The sequence below is a fragment of the Sarcophilus harrisii genome, chromosome 4 (assembly GCF_902635505.1).
Source record: "Sarcophilus harrisii chromosome 4, mSarHar1.11, whole genome shotgun sequence".
NCBI lineage: Eukaryota > Metazoa > Chordata > Mammalia > Dasyuromorphia > Dasyuridae > Sarcophilus > Sarcophilus harrisii.
In genome coordinates, this window is record NC_045429.1 from 459,297,485 (window position 1) to 459,314,430 (window position 16,946).

General features: G+C 43.1%; 1 protein-coding gene across 10 annotated transcripts in view; it reads right to left on the reverse strand.

Moving 5' to 3' along the window:
* The window catches only part of AGAP1 (ArfGAP with GTPase domain, ankyrin repeat and PH domain 1), a 615,139-nt gene that overhangs the window by 118,647 nt on the left and 479,546 nt on the right, over positions 1 to 16,946 (reverse strand). For all 10 annotated transcript variants that reach the window (XM_031968800.1, XM_031968799.1, XM_031968801.1 and 7 more), the window contains one exon: positions 8,574 to 8,735. In XM_031968800.1, the coding sequence (XP_031824660.1) occupies positions 8,574 to 8,735 (162 nt within the window). The remainder of the gene's footprint in view (positions 1 to 8,573; positions 8,736 to 16,946) is intronic.

A 16,946-nucleotide genomic window follows, 5' to 3' on the forward strand; every position in this document is an offset into this window, starting at 1 on the left:
CTAATTTTGAATCCTCCATGAGTTTTCATATTTTCTCTCCTTTATATAAATTTGTCCAGCTCTGAGAGACGAACATTAAAGTCTCCTTTTATTATGTTACTACTTTCTCTTTTTACATTTCATTTGATTTATTCTTTACAAATGAAGAAAACAAGATCCCAGTGATTATGATAAAAATGCAAGTGGAAAGGACAGTAAAGCCATTTTTCTATGAAATGATAATACCAGTTTGCCCAGGCTCAAAGAAGAGATCTGACGAGATCCTTCTCCCTACTTCTTCATGGAGATCAGAGATCAAAGGTGTAAAACATTCATATAACATCCAATGCTTTAGTTTTTGCTGAACTTTTTATTCCTTTTTATTATGTTGGATGGGCCTTTGGGAGTAAAGGGGAGGGTAGGATACAGTAGGAAATGACAATGCTCTAAAGACAAATTATGACAACACAAATTTGATGCAGGGTCTCTCTGTTTGACCATCAACCGCTGATCCTTTAATCAACAAGTCTCCTTGACTCGACTCAACTCGACATTTAAGAGAAAATCTTTGATTTCTAGTTCTTATTCACAGAATTCAGAATCAGTCAGATGGAGAGATCATGAGGCAAGCAGAATGTGTACATACATATAGCTCACCTCCACAGCAGAGATCAGTGAGTGGAATAACCTCATTTTACAGATGAGGAAGCAGGCTCAGAGAGGAAATGCCTTGTCCAGGAGTGTTAAGGGATTTGAATCCAGTTCCTCTCTTCAAGTCCAGCACTCTTTCTCCCATCCTACACTACTTCCTGGGATCCCCAGATTCCTTCAAACCTCAGCTTCAGTGACGCCTCCTCCAGGAAACCTGTCTTGGTCTCTCCATCAGCTAGAACCTAACTCGTTTGGTTACTCTCTGTGACACTCAAACTTCCTGGGACTCAGTTTCCTTCTCGGTAAATAAGAGGGGAAGATTGAGCCAGCTGCCCTGGGAGTTGCTTTCCTGCTCCAAAGGCAGGAACCTGATCTTCCCTAATTAACAACTGAGAGGATCACTCCGACTCTGATCTTGCTCAAGGAAGTTTTCAGGTTATCCACGAGCTCCTTCATCAGCTTTTTTTGAAGGCCAAGTATTTATATTTATTAACCCTCCCATTCCTTTAAATGAGGAGAGGGAGCCATGAGAGGTAATGACCTTAATGATTAGAATCTTTCCAAGTCAGAGAAATGAGAAAGAAACCCCCAGAACAGTTGAGTCGTGTGAGTCGAGAGAACCTGGGCTGCTTACCAACCCCTCCGATCCAAAGGAATCCCAAGAATATGGCAGGAGGCTGAACCCCAAGACACACAGAGCAGGCAACGGAGCCACCGGCAGGAGCAGGGAAAGCTGAGAACATCCACAAATAACAAAGTGACCAAGTGTCCTCAAGGGAATGGAATAGTTACTGAATGGAGGAAGAGAGGACAAGAGGGAGGAGCCACTTCTACTTGTATCAGGTGCTTTCTTTTTTCTTTCTTTATTTTTAAGCTCTTTCTTGTAACAAGAACTCAGGAGAAAATGATGCTGAGTCCTTCTATGGTGTCACTGACGCTTGAAAAGACTTTCTAATCACCAACTAATTCACTGAGAATTTTCCCAAGGCATCTGCAAAAGTGACTGAAAAGGCTATTAACAGAAGGAAACTTTTGTCATCTTTTTTTTAATGTTTAGAAAATGGGAGAAAAATTGGGATATTGGCTCAATTACTCCTGGGCAATTTGAAATTATAAGGGGAGCCATATGGGGCCACCTGGCGGTCTTGCTACATTTGTGTTCGGATTAAATGATAGTTTAAGTCAGAAAACACTTAGTAAGTACCTACTGTTTTCCACATGGTTGGATTAAATAATTGTTCAAGTGGGAAAGCAATTATTAAGCACCCATTGTGTGACTTATAGAAGCCTCAGTACAAAATAATCTTGGGTGAGCCTGGGGAGAGTGAGCACCAATCATTCTGGGAGAACCGCCTTGTGTAATAGGTAGCACCTGGGCCAAACCTGGAAGGGAGTTAAGAGCGGAAGAAGTATTTCAAGCATGGAGATAGCCAGTGTGAAGGGTGGATTGTTTTGGGGTTAGAACGAGCAGGTCCAATTTGGCCGATCTATAGCGTGAGGAAGGCGTGTAACATAGAATCAATCTAGAAAGATAGGTCGGCATTATATCATAAAGGGCTTTTGATGATAAACAGCTTATTTTGCATGTGACCCTCAAGGCAGTAGGAAGCCAATGAAGCTTCATGAGAAGGGGAGTTACACGATCAGAGGACTATCAATTCAACACCGTGGGGAGGAAAGGCCAAAGAAATTCCCCTAAGAATTTTATGTATTCATTCTACAAATATTTATTAAGTACCCACTGTATGCTGGGTACTAGGCTAAGTGCCAGGTAAAACTTGAACATACAATCTTCAAGGTTCTATGGGAAACTACAACTTAGAGATTGAATGAAGTTCAACAAATTCTCCAGATCTTTCTCATGAAAGCTGCTGTTTATCATACTTCCACCATCTTGGATTTGGGAAGTACAAGAAAACAGGAGTGGGTTGGTACAAGGATAACCGTGTCCGTGGGGTGAAATCCTGTTGGATAAATCAGGGAAAGAGAGAAGCCTGAATGGCAAGTCCCAGAAATCCTAACATGATGCTTCCATGGTTAACCCTGCGGGGAGCGAGAAGCTTGGTCGGTGCTTTCTTCTTGGGATGTGAGGACCAGAGATTCTGAGCAAGGAAGGGCCTTCAAGGCCATCTAGTCCCAGCTCAGGCCCCATGTCACAGAGGAGGGTTTTTTGCTAACAAGATTCTGTTGCTCCACCCTTTCTAATTCCTTGGGCAATACTGACTTTTAGGCAAAGTCTTTTGGACCAGAAAGTCCTCAGTCTATACACATTCAAAGACAAAAATCGATGTAACCATTCAGTTTGATCTCACCCAAACTAGGCAGGCAATGGAAGGTTGTATCCCCAGAAGGCCCACACAAAGACTCAATTCAGAAAAGCATTTGCTATCTTTCAGAGCAGTCATAGCTGCCACTTCTGTAGCACTTTAGGGTTGGGAAGGGCTTTAAATATATACTTACATTTTGAGACCCATACTTTGAGAGGTGGGGGCTATATAACTATCTCTTTTGATGGAAACTGAGGCTCGAGAAGACAAAGATATTTTACCCCAAATCATACCTCTTTATTATTATATATAATTATTATTATATTATTATAATTATATGCATATATGAGTATATACATATAAATATATGTGTATATATATATGTGTGTGTGTGTGTGTGTGTGTGTGTATAGCTATATATCTGATATCCCTAAAAAATCAGCATCCACAAGGAATTTGAAAGGATGGTAAAACAAAAAAATTATATCTATCAATATCAGATAGTTTTTATATAAACATACATTTTATATAAATGTATATGAAATAATTATATAAATATATGTTATATGATACTGTAACTTGCAGGATTTGCCTCATCCACTTGCAATTTTTATGAGCATATATATATATATATATATATATAGATATACACACATTATATATATATATATATATATATATATATATATATGTATGGGACTACTACTTTGCTAACAGAATTATGAATTGATCACTCTTTTTTGACAATGATTTTGTATTATGTAAGAAACATTGGACAGCTAGGTGCCACAGTGGATAGAGCTTTGGGCCTGGAGTCAGGGAAACTCATCTTCCTGAATTAAAATCCAGCCTCAGACATTCGCTAGCTGTGTGACTCTGAGCAAGTCATTTAATCTTGTTTACTTCAGTTTTCTCATCTGTAAAATGAGCTGGAGAAGGAACTGGCCAACCATTCCAATAATGCTGCCATGAAAACCCCAAATGGAGTTAAGAAGAGTTGGACATAACTGAAAAGTAACTGACCCCCAAACAGTTGCCAAATTGTTCATTTCCTTTAACCCAGGGTTCCTTCTGTTGGTCAGATACTTAAAGGTGATTCAAGATATACCACATATAGACTCAATTGTTTGCAGTAGGAAACCTGGGGACCAACTGATTAACAGTGGAACAAATTTTGTTACATGAATATAATGGAATAGCTCTAAGAAATAATGCTTTTGTGGAAAGACATTGATGAATAAACAGACGTAGGGCAAAGGCAGCAGGGCCAGGAGGACAATATTCACAGTGACAACTAGAACCTAATGGAAAACAATCCTAAGAGCAAACACCAATCTTGGTTTCTGAAGACGGCTGATAAAACATAGTTCTCGTCTCCACAGGGAGGTGAAGGACAACACAAGTGGAGTTTGGGCTACATTACATTGTCCTGAAACCTGTCACTCTGTCAGTAGGTTTTGAGGAACTTTTATGGAGCTTTTATGTGTATGTATGGACAACTATGGGAAAACAACGGTGATGTTAAAAAAAATCAACAAAAGCTTAAAAACCCTTTAAAGATGAGGAAACACCTATTTGTTGAAATGAGATCTTAGCAGCTGCAGGGATAGGAAGAATTTAACTGTTGCCATTTAACAGTGTAATAAAAGCTAGAGTAAGAGAATAAATAGAATGAGGAAATAAATAGAAAGACTGTAGCAATTAGGGTGGAGTGACTGTTTAGAACCACACTCGGGCACTTTCTTGATTAGAGGGAAAAGATCAGTTCGTCCATATCCATCTTGTTAATTTGGACACGGTTATTCCTGATATTTTTGTGCTCCATAAATGCTGATGTTACACAATTTTTTAAAAAAACATTATTGCCTTTCCCAAGAAGCTTGCAATTGGAGTTTCAAAAACTACCTTTAAATGAACAGCCTGGAATCTCTGAGAAATGACGGGCTTTCTCTTTGGCAGCAAAGGACTTGAGGAATGAGAAGGTGTGAACAATCCCTCACTTTCCCAAACACTCAAGTTCCCCAAGAGAATTTCCTGTACATGTCAGTCTCCTAGTAAATATATTTTTTTAAAAATGCCCTAAACCAAAAATTTCCTGACACTAATCTAAATCGAATACATGGATATGTTTATAAAATATTATTATATATAATTATATATATTATAATAAACTTTTGGTTTATTATTCAATTAGTTTTGACTGAATACCTTATATATTCCTATACATTGGTCCCTGATACATTTAGCTCTAATTAGTAATAATGGTGTCCAAGATAGGTGAGTGTGATTTAAATTAGACATTAAAAATGTATCTTCCTTACCTTCAGAATGATGAAATATTTATTTGACAGAAAATAGTATTTGCATTTAATTCAGTGTAATTTAATCCAATCATTGGCTATGGATACTAACCAAAATATCCCAGGGAAAGTGACTCTTGAATTTTCTTGGGCTACTTGGGGTGGATCCCTTGCTTGCTTTCTAGACTAGAAGCTCTCTGGGGGCAGGGACCTTTGTGTCTCTAGCAAGGAGCGGGAGGTCTTCTGTCTTGGGAGAAATTGGCTGCACTTTTCATAGATCTATTTGTTTATTTCAAGTAAACAAAGACATGGATGATTTCTGTCAAACAGGCTCCCCAGCCAACTTCCACCTTTTAAAATTCACTGTTCAAAAATCTCTCAGCAAACATGTTTATATTAAGCCTTCCTTAAACTTCACATGGAGATGACTGAAGGGGTCTGGAGTTGTCTTTGACGCTGTCGATTCCTTCCTGTTTTTGGTTCTAAGAATCTAAGTCTGTCTCTGATGGCGATGCCTTTGCTTTGGAGGGACCTCCTGTCTGGAGTGCCCTCCCTCCTCCCTGCTCCCTTCTCCCTCCTCCCTCCTGACTTTCAAATTGCTAGTTTCTTCCAAAACTCAGCTCATGTGCTACCTCCTGAAGGTCTTTCCTCATTGGTCCTGATGCTAGAGCCTTCCCCTTAGATTATCTTTTAAATGTACTTTCTATATGCCTATAATAGGTACCCATCGTCCCCTCAGTAGAAGATGGATTCCTCGGGGACAGGGACAGTTTGCTGCACATGGTCTGGCACTTAGGGTGTTGATTGACCAAAAGGGAGAACGTGTTTTGAATTTTCTGTGCTTTTTTTCAGCCACATATAGATAATGTTTCCAGTCACCAGGTTAACACCTTGGGAGGTGGCCAAGAGCACCTTCTTGGGTCCATGCTGTCCACCATTATTTCTCTGATTTAGGAAATGAGTGCCTACAGCCCCACATTATTGACCACACTATTGGTTTCCCAATTCCAAATGAAAATGGGAGGACTCCTTGGGTCTCATTTCTTCAACTTTAGACTAATGCCCATCTGCGGATCCTTTCAGCTTCACATCATGAGACCAAGAGTCTTATTATCTTCTTCTGTAAAATGGGGACATTTCATTAGACAATCTCTGAAGTCTTTCCAGGCCTCTATTATTCTAACATTAAGGTTGGGTTGCACTCCTCTCATAAATCCTTTTTGTTTAATGCTTTCCTCAAAATGCCCTTGGAAAGGAGATGGTCCATTGCTCCCAATTTATAGATAAGGAGGCTGATGACATAATAGTTAAGTGACTTGACCAGAGTCACACAGCTGGAGTTAGTGCTGGGATTCAGATCCATGTTTCTCCTGACTTCAGGTACAAAAGAATTATTTTTTTGGTGAGTGAGTTTTTGATATTAACAATTTGCTATTGGGAAGACAGAATAAGAGGAGGATGAGAGTCTTCTCTTTAAGGTATGTTACTGGACATGTGCTGCTTTACTAGGGATCACTCATACACAGACTTTTCCATCACCTTGAGCAATGGGACTGTGATAAAAGTGCGCCAGCAAAGTGGCTGCCAAGGAAGCCAATGGGTCTGCGGATGCCCAAAGTCACGGCAGCACCTTTGTGGGAGCACGGAGCTGGGAACAAAGCGGGTGCTTGACAGCCGCGGCCTCTCAATGGCTGCCATGGGCTAGGGCGTTACAGGATGTGGCGGAACAAGGGCGCTCTGAGTAACAAGGGGCACGAGAAAGACAGAGACGGGGGAAGGACACAGAACCGAAGCATGGGAAGGTCAGGAGAATCCAAAAATTACACCCAGAACGAGTGCCCCGAGTCCGGGGAATGAGAATGCCCGAGCGTGGTCCCAAGAAGTGAGGTCAGAGGGCGCTCTCCCCTCCACCACTGAGAGAGCGCGGAATGGTGCCCTCAGACTTGGCCGACATGGTGTTAATTATGATGAGCTGCCCCCCCACCCCATCTCCCACCCCAAACAGTCTCTGTTTCTAGGGATGCTCCATAAACAATCCTGATGTAAGGACAAGAACCTGGGGCTGTCATCCTGGGGCCCATCCAAGGTATCTTAGAGGAACAGCATCATGGCTGGGAGTGGCCAAGCACTGACCCACGCACGCTTTCTCCCCAGCTTCAGCCTGGCCTGGAGTGCACTCAGGGGCAGGGCAGAGGTGGCCAAGTGGCCACCGATCAGAGCACTCACACTTTGGCTCCCAAGGAACTCCAAGCATTTCCCCCACCATTTAAGGATGTGGCCACGTTTTATTTTTATAATCTCTCTACGATGCAGGGAGGGCCAGGAACTATCAAGATGAAACGGGGAGAAACAAAAAAAAAAAAACCTCCCCTCTATTTCTGAGGGAGGGGAAGGGTGGGCCCTGGTTTGATCCCACAACTTTCTAGTCCTTCCTCCTTGCCTCCAATGTGCTCTCCTGTAGAACAGAACTGAAATGGGTAAAAAGGAACCAAGAAAAGAACCGTGTAAGAATCCAGAGAGGGTGGGGAGGGGGCGATGGCTGTCTGTACCCACTGCCTAGTCCTCTCAGAATTCAGCTGGGGGCCGTGTAGAGAGCACAGAGACGGACACTCCTTTTCAGTGAAGGGGCTGTGTGGGAGAGTGGGTTCTGGTCTCACTGTGACTTGCCCTGCGCTCTGGGCCATTGGTCAAGGTCTTAACTCACAAAGAAAGGACTTTAAAGGGTTTCTTTCTCATCCAAGCCTCTTATGTCACCCAACGGAGGCCCAGAGAGGTCACGTGGTTTGCAGCCAGGATGTAAACCCAGGCCTTAGGACCCCGAAGCTGGTGTTCTCTCCCATTCTATCACAGTTCCTCTCTGTAAGAGCTCCAGTCAAGAGGGAGTGGATAGTTTCTCGTGGAAGCCTTGGACACAGGCTGTCCCTGTGCTTGGAGGGATGGCGGGACGGGTTGGAGTACATGGGGCTTCCTTGAGGAGAAGGGAGTCTCGGAGGGGGGAGGACACGGCACCAGGAGCCATCCCCGCCATTAGCAAAGTGGAGGCCGCGGCTCTCGCACACTGACCCAACAACCAAGAGTGGTTTCCACCCTCGCGATTCTGAGACCGTGGGACCTAACCTGAATGCACAAGGAATCTGGGATTTCCCGGGATAGGGAATGACCCACAGGTTGGGGGGAGGGCCTTGGGGTGCCGTCAGCTGCATCTGCCCCAGGCTCCCTTGGCTGCTAGCTCTGTCCGAAGCATGATTCGAACTCGGGCTTCCCTGCCTCCCAACTCAGCCCATGTGACCCACCAAGCCAAGCTGTGCTATTGAACAATACAACAAACCAGACACAAATGGAAGCGCGGCTTTCCCCAGGCCCGTGGCGTCCTTACCTTCAGCCGTGCCTGAGAGCCCGTCTGCTTTGAAATTGCTGGTACTTTTCTTCCGTCTATGTTTTTTCCTGTTGGCATGAGGGGAAGGCGGAGGATCGAGTTTGGGGCTTGTGGTGCTGGATATGCTGGGGCTCGAACAGACGGAATCTCCCAAACCTGTATCTGCAATCGAAGCATTAAAAGGAAGCGTCACTCAATGAACCATAATCCAATTCAACCCACTTCTCTCTGAGGCAACATGGGGGAAAGCAGGCCCTCAGCTGCTCTGATAAAGCTCCCCACCCTGAAGAGATCCCAGGACCAATAAAAATAGGAATCTGTGTGTCTGTGGGTCTATCTATCCAGCCATCTCTCCATCTCTCTCTCCATCCAATTATCTGTCTTTTTGTCTTGTTCTCTGTCCATCTGTGACTCTCTTTTTCATCTACCATCTATCTATCCATCTCTCTTTCCATTCAACTATTTGTATGTCTGTCTGTGTCTCTTTAACTACACATCTATCTCCCTTTTATCCATCCATCCACCCATCTAGCCATCTCTCTGTTTGTCTGTCTACCCATCTATCTCTCCATCTATTGATCCATCATCCATCCATCTATCCATTCATCTGTCTATCTCTCCATCTCTCTCTTTCTCCATCATCCATTTCTCTCTCTCTATTGATCATATCTTTCATCCATCCATCCATCCATTCACCCACCCATCCATCCACCCATCTGTCTGTCTGTCTGTCTCTTTCTCTATTGATCCATCTTCATTCACCCACCCACCCATCCATCCTTTTCTCTCTCCCTCTGTCTGTCTAGTCTATTTGCCTCTCCATGTTTGTCTGTGTCTCCTGTTAAGACTATAAGACCAGAGGACTCTAAACTACAAAGGACACCAGAGAGCATGTGATCCCACCCATCTCTCCCCAGGTCTCTCTGCTTCCAGATGAGCCCACGATTCCTGGTTAGCAGAAAGCTGTGTTCACTTGCAAGTGTTATTAATACGCTTGTAGCCTAGTTTTGGAGACCACCCTCCAAAGACAGAAGTTGTTTAACATTCGCCGGCTTTAAAATATGAGCCACCCGAGTGCATGAGGCTTCCAAGCTGTGCATTTCCATTTCTGAATAGTCTTCTTGCCTGACAAGGTATTCCTCAAATTGAAAAGGGAGAGGGCCCCTGAAAGCCCCAGCTTCAGGAAACTGTAAATGAGTTCCAGCTCCAGCCCACTGGATGCAATTTCATCCTCTGGAGTGAATACAAATAATGCATTTTATTTTGTATCAATTACAGGGCACAGAAATGAATGGCCACTGCCGACAGTGTTAAATATGGAAGAAGGGGTGGGGGGAGAAGAAGGGGAGGAAAAGGAGGCACGCCGAATTAAAAAAGCCAGTGCCTCATTACTCCACATCTCAAGCGGTTCCGACGGAGGCGGCGGGACCGTGCGACGCGCCTGCTCCGCCACCATCCCGCGTGCTCAATGTCAGCCATTAGTTCTTCCCAATCGGGCATCAATGTTCAACGCATACCCCAAAAAATATATAATACCAGCAATAATAATAACAATCTGCAGCCTCTCGGAGCTTCAATCCTTGAAGCATGAGCTCCCGAAGCCGTTTCACTTTTCACTCGGGAAGATGACAAGCATGACTGGAGGGAGAATAAAATAACATTCCGTTCGCATAAATATCAACCAGCCTGCTCGAGACTGATGGGCCAGGAATGTATTCTTAGCCATCATTCCGGCAGACAGGCCCAAGGACACTCATAACTTACTTTACAATCATTTAGTTTCAGCTCAAGTGGAAAACGTGACAACTTATCTCGGCTGACAAGATGCCATATCGAACCTTACAATTAACTCGCCCCCGATTATCGGCCCGGCCCATCATTAGCCCCGGCGGTCTGTGATGGACTGTTGCGGGCCCGTCTCCTCCTTGATGGCCGTCCCTGGAAGGACAGGGGTGGGGTGGGGGACATCCATTTTCTCCGTCCCTCTGGATATTCAAATCCGTGCAACTGCAGCGACGGGCCGTGTGCCCGCGAGGATTCTCCGGGGGAGACCATTTCCACACGGGTCGGAAGGAGCAAACCGGTCTCCATGTGGGAGGAAAACCCCGACTTCTATCTCTGTGCTGAGGAACACAGAAATGCCAAAGAGGCAAGGGGGAGATGGAGCTGCTCATGGACTCTTTTCTGTAGAATGGAGGGCTTGGATGAGGGTCTGAGGCAGTGCCATTCAGAATGGCAACAAATGCCGCCGCAGACATTCTTAATGACGTGAGGTTCACTCTCTGTCAAGCTTTTCCTAAGAGAACCTACAGATGATAAAGCGACATCCCAATATTTTTATTCGACTGAAACAAAGGTAGTTATTTATCCGAGGGAGCCCCAGTCTGGGGACCATTAAATCTAAAACAATTAAGAGCAGAACAGTAACTTCCTCTCAGGCCATTTTGACGATTTACTCTCATCTGCAAAAGCTGAGTTACGAAATAAGGAGTCAGCCTTTCCAAGCACTTTACATGCAAACATTTCTCCAATTACTTTGTAAAGTTGTCTCTCTTTCTTCCCTGATTCTTTCCTTTTGGGAGCAGGCCAGTGATTTCACTGGCAGAAGGGTCTCCCGGTGAGATGATCTATCACTGGAGGAGAGAGAGGGATGGACCAGAGGTCGACGGACAGTTATCAAAGAAGTGGAGGAACAGATATGATGGAAAAGGTTGGAAGGGAGAGGCGAGCCTGGGGAAGTGAGCAAACCCCACTTCCCGGTGCAAATTAGCACCTATAATATATAACTCAGAGGCTTGTAGGGGCAAAGGATCACAGAGTCAGCGTATGTCAGGGAGACAGGAAGGCAAAGAAGAAGAAACTGAGGCTCGGGAGTTAATACGCCAAGGATCACAGCAGTAGGAAGTATACAAGGTGAGATTTGAATCCAGGCTCACATGATTCCAAGTCTAGCACCTGACGTGCCTGGTGATCGCCCTCCCTGACTACTAATTTTCTGGACATACGAAGAAGCCAATTTAAGGCACTTGAGGCTTGTCGAGCCCCATATACAGATTTTGAAATCCACACTCAGCACGGACAGACCAAATAAGGTGGACACAATGGTTCTCCCCTTTTCTCTTTCATTCCACAACTGTTTGTGTTCATTGAGCCCAACTCCTTGAGTTTTGTCAGTGATCCAACTAGGGGGTGACAGTGTAGGCGAGGCAGGTTAGGGATGAGAGTGGGAGTCCTCAAGACTTCCAAAAAGAACAGAGACCATATTTCTCTCAGAGACCAATTGTCTCTCTTCCTGATCCCCCCCCCCCAAATAGTTCGCATAGATCTGTCCATCAGAACGGCACCTCCAGATAGTGCAGAGAAATCCAGATGAGCTGCAGGCTCACTGCCATTGCCAGAGTCAATTTTTTCAGAAAGTGAAATTCCCAGAACAAAAGCAAATAAATATTTGATTTCAAATTTTAAGAAGTCTCTTGGACCAATCAAAGTCTAGACAGATTTGTGACTTGGAAGAACCAAGTCCATTGCTTTCAGCCAAGGATATCACAATATCTTCAAACAAAGGAGAGCCTAGAGCCACCATTCAAAGCCTTGGCCCATTCTGGGTCCTTGGTGATGGGCAGGAACTCTCACGGAATGCCCATCTCTAAAGACAGCAAAGGGGCCAATATTCTTGGCATTTTCCTTTGGTGGCCAGTCATGGTTGCAGAGAGACGCCTGGTGTGACAATCCGTGGAAGGGAAGCTCTTTGGAGGCTGAAGGAGATGATCTGTCCCTGGGAAGTCAGAGAGGGCGGGCCGGAGGTCGATGGACAGTTATCAAAGAAGCAACAGAATATTATGAAACGGAGGAGGCAGGACTGGGTGAATGAATTCCCTACCTACTGGATCCTCCAACTTATTTACCCCTGTCCCTGATTGTAAGTAAGAGCAGAATGTGTGTGTCTCCTTCTTGCCTCCCTTTAAAGACCCCAATCATTCAGTTGGCACTTTAAAAATCTGCATTTGTCATTTCTATTCATTTTTTTTTTCAGGGCTGTAGTTCTGTATTTTGGTTCTGTTTTCTTTTAACTATTTTACATCCATAAAGGTAGGTAGGTAGGAAGGAAAGAAGGATATTCACATAACCACAGGTCTCTAGCCAGAATGAGAAATTACAAGGTGCTACACTTGGTTTCAAGAAGGCCTGAGTTCAAATCTTAACAACAGTTTGGCTGTAAGATCTTGGTCAAATTGACTCCTGTCTCTGAGCCTTAGCTCGCTCCTCTGTAAAATGGAGATAGCAGCAAGGTGTAGCAAATAGTGATGATGTCATGACCTGAGAGCTGAGCTTGGATGCTGGATCTGTCCCTTATAGCCCTTATGATTATGGGCCTAAGATGAGAAGGCTGCATTCATAAGCAGCCTCTGAGGTGCCTTTAACACTAGAAATATCATCCTGATTTGAAGGAAATTGGTGAATTCCCTGTCTTCCCCTTTCTTCCCCACCCAGTACAAAGGGTTGTGAAAGAGACTGATGAAGGACTTATATACAGATGAGGAGACTGGTTACAATGCACCCATATAATGTATGTCCTGGGACACCAAGCGGTCCCTGATTAGCTATTTTGTGGGGAGGAAGGGATGGAGAGAATACTTATTTATAGGGCACAGGTAGGGAACAAGGCTGGGGAGGTTCTTGCTAAAATTGAAAGAAAGACATTTATTTTATCCTTCTTCAATTCCCATAGAAAATCCAATCCCTGCTCCCAATTGGGTTGACTCTGGGTTGGATGATCTCTAAGGGGTACAAATTAACCCAGGGCATTAAGCAAAACTCCCGGGTGTACCAAATGGGTGTGTCAGCCAGAGGAGAGAAGGCCTGGGGATGTTCTTCCCCCGCAGAACCGGCCAGCGCACCAGTCTTGAGCCGACAGCCAATCACAAAGATGTCATTTGCAGAAACCCCAGTGTCTGACCAGGCTACCAATCACCTTGTCATCTTCTAATGCAGAATTCAATTAAAAAAAGAAAAACCCAACTTGTTCTCTTTGCCAGTGCCCATTTCCTTGCTTTATGAAGTTTACCTTTTGAGAAGTCTCTGCCTGTCTCTTGCAAAAGACACCTGGAGTCGGCCTTAAAATACAACAAGGATCCCATACAAGCTGGGATACAATAAGGTTTCTTATCTGCAGAGGCGGAGAAAATAAGGTCTTTTTAGGTACCGAAGTAGCATTTGTGAACAGCTGCTGACTCCGGGGGAAAAAAGGGGGGGGCACCTACAGGACGTGGTCCCTGCAAACCCCTTCTTCATATCAGAGCGCCGACAGAACTTAAAATGATTTGTTTCTTTAGAGTTGCTCGACAAGCCCTTTTAAAAAATAGTGTGTCTGGGGATACATTATACTGAAGCAAAAGATTTGCAAAACACGTACATACACACACATATAAATTAAGGAAGGATTACTCACTTTGCAAAAAGGGTCTCTCACTCTACCCAGGACCTCTTTAATTTGCAAACTCCCTGGCATAATCAAAGTGATTTTTTTCTCATTTTTCAAACTCTTTTCCCACACCAGGTTTTACATGAGAAGGAGCCATTTCAAGAGGCAAAGTTTAAACACTAATGAACCAGGACGCAAAAGAACTTGCTGTTAAATCGATCTACTCTATGTCGTCTTCCAGCCATATGCAGGAAAGTCTGACGCAGTGAGACCCAGGGAGCTAAAGATGAAAGAATCCTAGAATAAGGGGCAAGAGACCACATCCTAATTCTGGTTCTGCTGCAGAATGATTGTGGGCAAATCTCTTTAGTTTCTTTCTATTTACCAATTTAAAAAATATGCTTCTTTTATGGGAACTCAAGCAAAAATATTTTAACATACAAAGAATGGATAAAGAGAGCCCCACATGCAGTAAAGAAGTCTTCATTATTATTTTTAAGGCATATTAAATCCAATAGAATAGAACTAGAACTGCCCTGCTTGTGTGTGTTTCCCTTGTGAAAGCGGGGAGTTGAGGATGAACTGAGATTGTAGACCTGGGATAGGGAAATGGGGGCATTTGGAAGAATGGCTTTGGCAGGGAAAGATGATCAAAAGATGGGATAAAATGAAAAAAGATCCTAACCCATTTCAGACCCACACCATCCTACCCAAAATGAAAAGAAGGCAGGGATGGATGCATGTACACAGTACTGACGAGAAGGAAGGAGTCTTCTCTCTGGGGATGCCTACAAAAGTCACAAGGCAACCTAGGCTAGGGATGGGGAAGGGTTCTTTTTGGCACTCTGCAGCTGCTGCTGTTGCTATCTGGGTTGTGGTGAGGAGATTCTACCTGACCTTTGTAAGCATCACTTTGTGACTGTCTGTACAGGTACTGGTGTGCTTTGGTAGTTTGATTCCAAGATACTTTACTCGTTTTGTAATTCTTTCTCTCTTTTATTCCATTCTGGATTGTGTCTTTGCTATGTAGAAATATTGACTTTTTTTTTGGGGGGGGGTTTAATTTACTTGTATCCTGCTCTATTAGTGAAGTTGTTATTTTAACACTTTTTGTGGTTTCCCTAAAATTTTCTAAGTAGACCATTAGGTTAAAATTTTATTACTATTTTTCTCGTCTTATCACCATTTCATTTAGTAATGATTATTATTATTATATCTCTTACACCCATCTTTTCCTCTCTATTTACACCACTAATACCCTAAGTCAGGTACAATACTCTTTAGATATATTATTGTACCAGCATCCATGTTATTTTCTGGTCTCCTGTCCTTTCAGAATTCATCTTGCAGAGTAACCAAACCATTTTCTTAACTCACAAACTAGTTCATGTCCCTCTCCTGCTTAAAAAATTTTTGAGAGCTCCTTCTTGCCTCTAGGTTAAAATGGAAATTCTTTAACTTCACCTAATTGGATCCACTCTTTCTTTCTAGCACTATTTTCCTTTTATAGTCTATTCTATATTGTAACAGATTGGACTCCCAGCCCTTCTCAAACTACCCTATTGTGAATGCTTCAGAGCACAGGGTTTTTCTGCATGGATTTGGTCAGATTTGGCCAATCTTCTCTCCTCACTTGAATGCAAGTGCCGTTTCTATGTGCTCCTGTGGCTCTCTGGTCACTGAAGTGCAGGAGTCCCAAGATGGCAGCTTCACAATTAACCACAATGCAGACATCGGGAAAGAAACCACTGGAAAGTTGGTTCTGTTTCATGTGTTGATAATTCTCATGCACATTTCATCTTTAAATGACCTCAGGGTTTTATGACTTAGCTGGGTCTTGATTCCATCTTTCTTGCAGGCTTTTTCTCTCGTGCATAGCTTTTGGTTATCATATGAAGCAATGTTACTCAGAGCTTTCTATTATCCTTCTTAGAAAGGGTTTGCAAATAAGCCTCTGTGGTGACTTCCATATCCCTTCACTTGACCAGGAAATCAAATGTTCCCTATATTATTATTATTTTATTCCCTATATTATTATATTATTCCTATATTAATCCTTATGTTATTATTATATTAAAACCAATAGGTTTTAAGAAACAATGAGCAATGTCTTTATGTAGAGCCCGTCCCTATGTTTCAGAGCCAAGAATTTATTAGCCTCTCTTTTAAGTTTTTGTGCATTTTGCCCTTTGTGCCAAATACTTGATGTTATGATAGACAAGCCTTCTGGAAATTCCAAGGCAGGAATCAACTATTGACTGTCTGAGATCATAGTCAGTTCACTCCCCCCCAATTTTTAATTTTTGTCTGAATAGAGCTTTAGAGCTGGAAGGGATTTTTAACCCAAACTGAATTCACCAACCATTTCATTGAAGAAAGTGAGGCACAAAGAGCAGTTGCCCACTGCTCTCTCCCTTCATCACTGGGTTAGACCATTGTAACTCTTCAAGACTAGGTTTACTAAATGCTAAGTGACTGTTCAATTAATAAGCATTCCGTGGAAACTGAAAGACTATCAACAAAATAAATACAAATCTTCCTAATTAGGAATACCAAGCTGGACCCAAAGAGGGCATAGAAGAAAACAAAACTTTCTTGCTTCTTTGCAGAAGTGGGTAATTATGGGAATGGAACCTTTATTATCACATTAAGACTTTTCCTTTTTCCCTTTCTTTTCTTTTTTTAAAGACCTGATCTTCCTATCTTGCTGTGTGACCTTAACCAAAGTCAAATCTTCTCTCAAGGTCCCACTAAGCTTTCTAAGCCTTTAGGTTACGTACAAATTGCTGGTACTTGGATGTATAACACCCCAGCTCACTGGTGGATTTAATGTGCCTTAAAAATAATAATGGAGACTTCTTACTGCATGTGGGGCTCTCTTTATCCATTCTTTGTATGTTAAAAACTGGGACAAAGAGCTCCCATGTTTTTTCCTCATCTCTGATTGCCCA